This window comes from Myotis lucifugus, unplaced genomic scaffold (genome assembly GCF_000147115.1).
Source record: "Myotis lucifugus unplaced genomic scaffold, Myoluc2.0 scaffold_200, whole genome shotgun sequence".
In the NCBI taxonomy this organism is placed as follows: domain Eukaryota; kingdom Metazoa; phylum Chordata; class Mammalia; order Chiroptera; family Vespertilionidae; genus Myotis; species Myotis lucifugus.
This window is the reverse complement of record NW_005871248.1, coordinates 72,540-77,102: the sequence shown is the minus strand read 5'-3', so window position 1 is coordinate 77,102 and position 4,563 is coordinate 72,540. Positions and strand designations below refer to the sequence as shown.

Sequence of the window (4,563 nt, the reverse complement as noted above, 5' to 3'; positions counted from 1 at the left end):
GGGCTGCAGCCCAGGCCCTGGGATCACGGGGCGGGCAGCTTGTCCCTTTCCTGGGCCGCAGCCGCTGGTGCCTGGGACTGTGGGACATGCGGCTTGTCCCTCTCCCAGGCCGTAGCCTGGCTGGTCTCCATCCTCTCTCGTGAGCTCAGTTGTGCCTGGCTGGTCCCCATTCCTTTCTCCCCAGTGTTGAGTGTCTGAGCAATTCAGGCACGAGGGCGTGATGACCGTTTGCATATTAGCTCTTTATTATATAGGACTAGAGGCCCTGTGCACAAAAATTTGTGCACTCGGGGGGTGGGGGGAGAGGGGTCCCCCAGCCCGGCCTGTGCCCTCTCGCAGTCTGGGACCCCTTGGGAGATAACGACCTGCTGGCTTAGGCCTGGTCCCGGGTGGCAGAGGGCAGGCCCAATCCCTAAGTGCAGCCCCTGGTCAGGCTCAGAGCAGGGCCGATTGGGGAGTTGGGGCGCCGCCCCGTCATGCACAGAGCAGGGCGGGATCGGGGAGGTTGCGATGCCACCCTCAGTCACGCTCAGGGTAGGGCCGATTGGGGGGTTGGGGAGCTCTCCCCTGTCATGCAAAGAGCAGGGTCAATCAGGGGGTTGGGGAGCTCCCCCCTGTCACACACAGAGCAGGGCCGATCAGGGGGTTGAGGAGCTCCCCCCTGTCACTCACAGAGTAGGGCCGATAGGGGAGTTTGGGCACCGCCCCCTGTCACACACAGAGCAGGGCGGATCAGGGGGTTGGGCGCTGCACCCTGTCACACTCAGGGCAGGGCCAATGGGGAGTTTATGGCTCTACCCTGTCACACACAGAGCAGGGTCTTGGGGGGGTGGGGGGGGGGAGTTGGGGCGCCGCACCCTGTCACACACAGAGCCGCAGGGCGATCAGGGGGTTGGGGAGCTCCCCCCTATCAGGCACAGAGCAGGGCCAATCAGGGGGTTGGGGCGCCTTCCCCTGTCACGAACAGAGCAGGGCGGATAGGGAGGTTGTGGCCCCGCCCCCTATCACACACAGAGCCGCAGGGCGATCAGGGGGTTTGGGCGCTGCCCCCTGTCACACTGATGATCCCTGTGCCGGGAGGCCTCGCGGCTCTGCTGATTCCAGTGCTGGGAGGCATATTACCCTTTTACTATATAGGATAGAGGCCTGGTGCACAAGTGGGGGCCGGCTGGTTTGCCCTGAAGGGTGTCCTGGATCAGGGTGGGGGTCCCGCTTGGGTGCCTGGCCAGCCTGGGTGAGGGGCTGGCTGGTTTGCCCTGAAGGGTCACACCCCCTTCAGGGTGGGGGTCCCCACTGGGGTGCCTGGCCAGTCTGGGTGAGGGGCTGAGGGCTGTTTTCCAGCTGGCGAGTGACTAAAGCTTCCAATGCTCCTTGTTTTCTTTTCTTTCTTTTTTTTTTTTTATTCTGGGCCAGCTTTAGCTCTGAGGCCTCGCTGCTGAAAACATGGATACAATGTTTCGGTCCAGCTGGATTTCAGTCCGGCTGATTTCTGGTGTGTTGTTTAGCTTCTTATTTGCAACATAGTACATAGTTGCTTAGAGTTGCAGATGAGAGGCTGGCAAGTGAGGCGGGGAACGTTGGAGTCTGCAGCAAGCAAGCCTCATGCTCGCTGCAGTGCCTGGCTGCTGGCCGCCATCTTGGCTGACAGTTAATTTGCATATACTCACTGATTAGCCAATGAAAAGGGTAGCGGTCATACGCTAATTACCATGTTTCTCTTTTATTAGTGTAGATAATAAAAACGTAATATGCTAATTAGACCAGATGTCCTTCCAGACAACCTCCCGGATGAAGCTGGGGCTTCGAGAGAAGCCCTATCCCGAGTGCCTGCCTGCGGCTGGAGGGAAGCCCGGGTCCCGGGTGCCACAGGGAAGCTGGTGCTGGCAGCTGGGGAAAGGAAGGCCTACTCTTGCATGAATTTCGTGCATCGGGCCTCTATTGTACATATAAATAATTAGAAAATGCTGTTTAGATATTTTTTAAAAATAATACTATAAAATCTCTTATTTCTGGCCCAAAGTTTATTTTTAATTATTGAATTATAATATCCAGAAAAGTATACAGATGAATTATCCCAGAATGAACACATCCATGTAACCAATACAGATAAACAGAACCCTGTTAGCACTCCCTAAACCCCCTGATCTATCCCTTCCTAATCACTACTCCAACCTTCTTTCTAAAGTTGTTAATACTAACCTGACTTACTTGACTATTTTGAACTGTTTATGAACAAAAACATATACTGGTATATTGTGTTTATTTGAGTCTAGCTCATTATGTTTGGTTTATCCATGATGTGTATTTATAGTTGTAGTTCATTCATGTTCGTGCTATATAATATACCATTTATGTATATGTTACCAAATAGTTATTCAGTCTTTTTCTGTTCATGAATGTTTAGGTTGATCTGAGGTATGATTGCTTGTTCTGAATATTTCACAGATAGAAAAGTTAAGACAACCTCTTTTTGTAGGTGATAAAGTATAATAGACATTAAGCTAACTTAATTAAATTTAAATTTTTTATGTCATAATTAAATTTTTATTTATTGACTTGACAAAGACTCTTGGTTCTTTTGTCTGTAAAACTCAGTATTCCTATCTTTTAAACCCTTTAGTATTTCTGTCAGTTCCTCTCTATTTTCTAACAGTTTTTATTTGTAAAGTTCATTATTAATGTTATTTGGCTTATTAGATAGTTTTATCTTAAGTAGGAACTATGTTTTCCTGTAATAGTGAGAGTTTTTAGGGGATAGTATTAAATTAACGTGTGATATTTCTATTCTCTGTTTCCAACAGATCTAAATAAATGAAAAAAAGAAAAAACTAAACTATTCAGTTGAATATAATTTAACGATATTTTCTGTGACCTTTCTATTTACATAAGCATAGAGTTTTTGTTGTAGATTATATTTCAATTTAAAAAAATCTAGTGAAAGGCATGCATTTTAAATGTTCAGTGTGATCAGTTTTGATAAATGCAAATTCTCTATAACCTATTTTACAATGAAATTATAGACCATTTTCACCATCCTATAAAGTTTTCTTATGCCTTTTCCATTCTGTCCTCATCCCCTTCCACCATCGTGCATTCTGAACCTTAAATGCACAGAATGTACTTTTTTTTTTTTGCTTTTGTTTTGTTTTGACTTAGTTCACTCGAGCATAGTGTCTGAGAGTCATCCATATTATTGATTGTGTCAGTAGTTCTGGTTGCTCCACATTCTTGCCAGTCTTGGGTGATATCATTTTTTTTCATTATAGTAGATATATATTAAGTAAGCATAGTTTTGATCATAGTGAATATGCAATTTCTCTGCTAACCCTAATGTTTGAATATTATCTGAATGATAATTTCTGATCTTTTGTCATAAAAGATAATGTGTTAGTAAATACTGTGGTTTGAATATTTCCTTTGGAAAGCCAGTTTTTTGTACTACTATAAGGTAACAATTTAGAGCTGAAAGTGCATTTAGAAATCATTTAATAGAAACCCCTCATTTTATAGGTGAGCAAACTGACTTGAAATTTAAGTGACTTAGTTTTGAATATAGGTAAATTGATTTTGATTTAATGATTTTGATCTAATGTCTTTTTTCTTCATTATTTTGAAGTTTTATTTTCTTCGTCATAGACAGTTAATTTATGCTTTTTGTTTTACACTTTTCAGAAAATGTTTGGTATAGATGAGCTGGACAAGGGGAAAGAATTTAAAGTGACTTTATTCATTTAAATTCCCTTTTTTTTGGTACTCCGTTTTTGCTCATATAAGGCTTAAAGGAACAAGACCAGAGAGATGAAAATAGAAAGGTGGGAGCAACTCTGAGAAACTTGCAGTTGAGTGTGTCATAATAAGTCCTTTTAACTGGTTTCTTCCCATTTGAGTTTGAGAATGAATTGAATCCTAATTATTTAATTCTGCCTTAATGTCCCTAGGTATGCTGGTGCCTTGAGAGCTTCAGGGGAAATGGCTTCAGCACAATATATTACTGCAGGTCAGTATCTTAAAAATATATATTTTTTAAGAGAGAGTATAATATTCAGTAAATGTTATTTTTACTCACAGTTTGTTTAGTGCCTTTCAATTTACAAAATGTGTTTTCTAAAGCATTACCTCATTAAAATTGGTCTACTTACTGTAAACATCTGGGGATTTATTTTATCATCCAAATTATAAACCAGTGATAGGAGAATTTTTTGGAAACCAATCTTTGGATTAAATTATAATTTTGGCTTTAGGTTTATTAGTATAATATAGCTTTAGGGATATCCAGGGATAGGTTTTATTAGAGTTGATGTGATCATTATAAAAGAGAATCCTGGTGGGTATTAGTGTAAGGAAGTGGTGTATGAGGAATGAGGAGACATGGAAATTCTTAGATGATAGAAATAACTTATTTCTTCCTTACATGAGGCCATGTATCCCCCTGTCTCATTTTGGGACAATTTGACAAAATGAGTACCCTCTTGTTTTTTGGTTTTTTTATTGATTTTAGAGAGAGGGAGATCGAGAGAGAGAAATATCAATGCGTTAGAGAAACATCAATAGGCTGCCTCCTAC

The 4,563-nt window shown here is 42.7% G+C and overlaps 1 protein-coding gene across 2 annotated transcripts in view; it reads left to right on the top strand.

Moving 5' to 3' along the window:
• The window catches only part of USP14 (ubiquitin specific peptidase 14), a 41,652-nt gene that overhangs the window by 15,951 nt on the left and 21,138 nt on the right, over positions 1-4,563 (top strand). For both annotated transcript variants that reach the window (XM_006097384.3, XM_006097385.3), the window contains exon 6: positions 3,939-3,997. In XM_006097384.3, the coding sequence (XP_006097446.1) occupies positions 3,939-3,997 (59 nt within the window). The remainder of the gene's footprint in view (positions 1-3,938; positions 3,998-4,563) is intronic.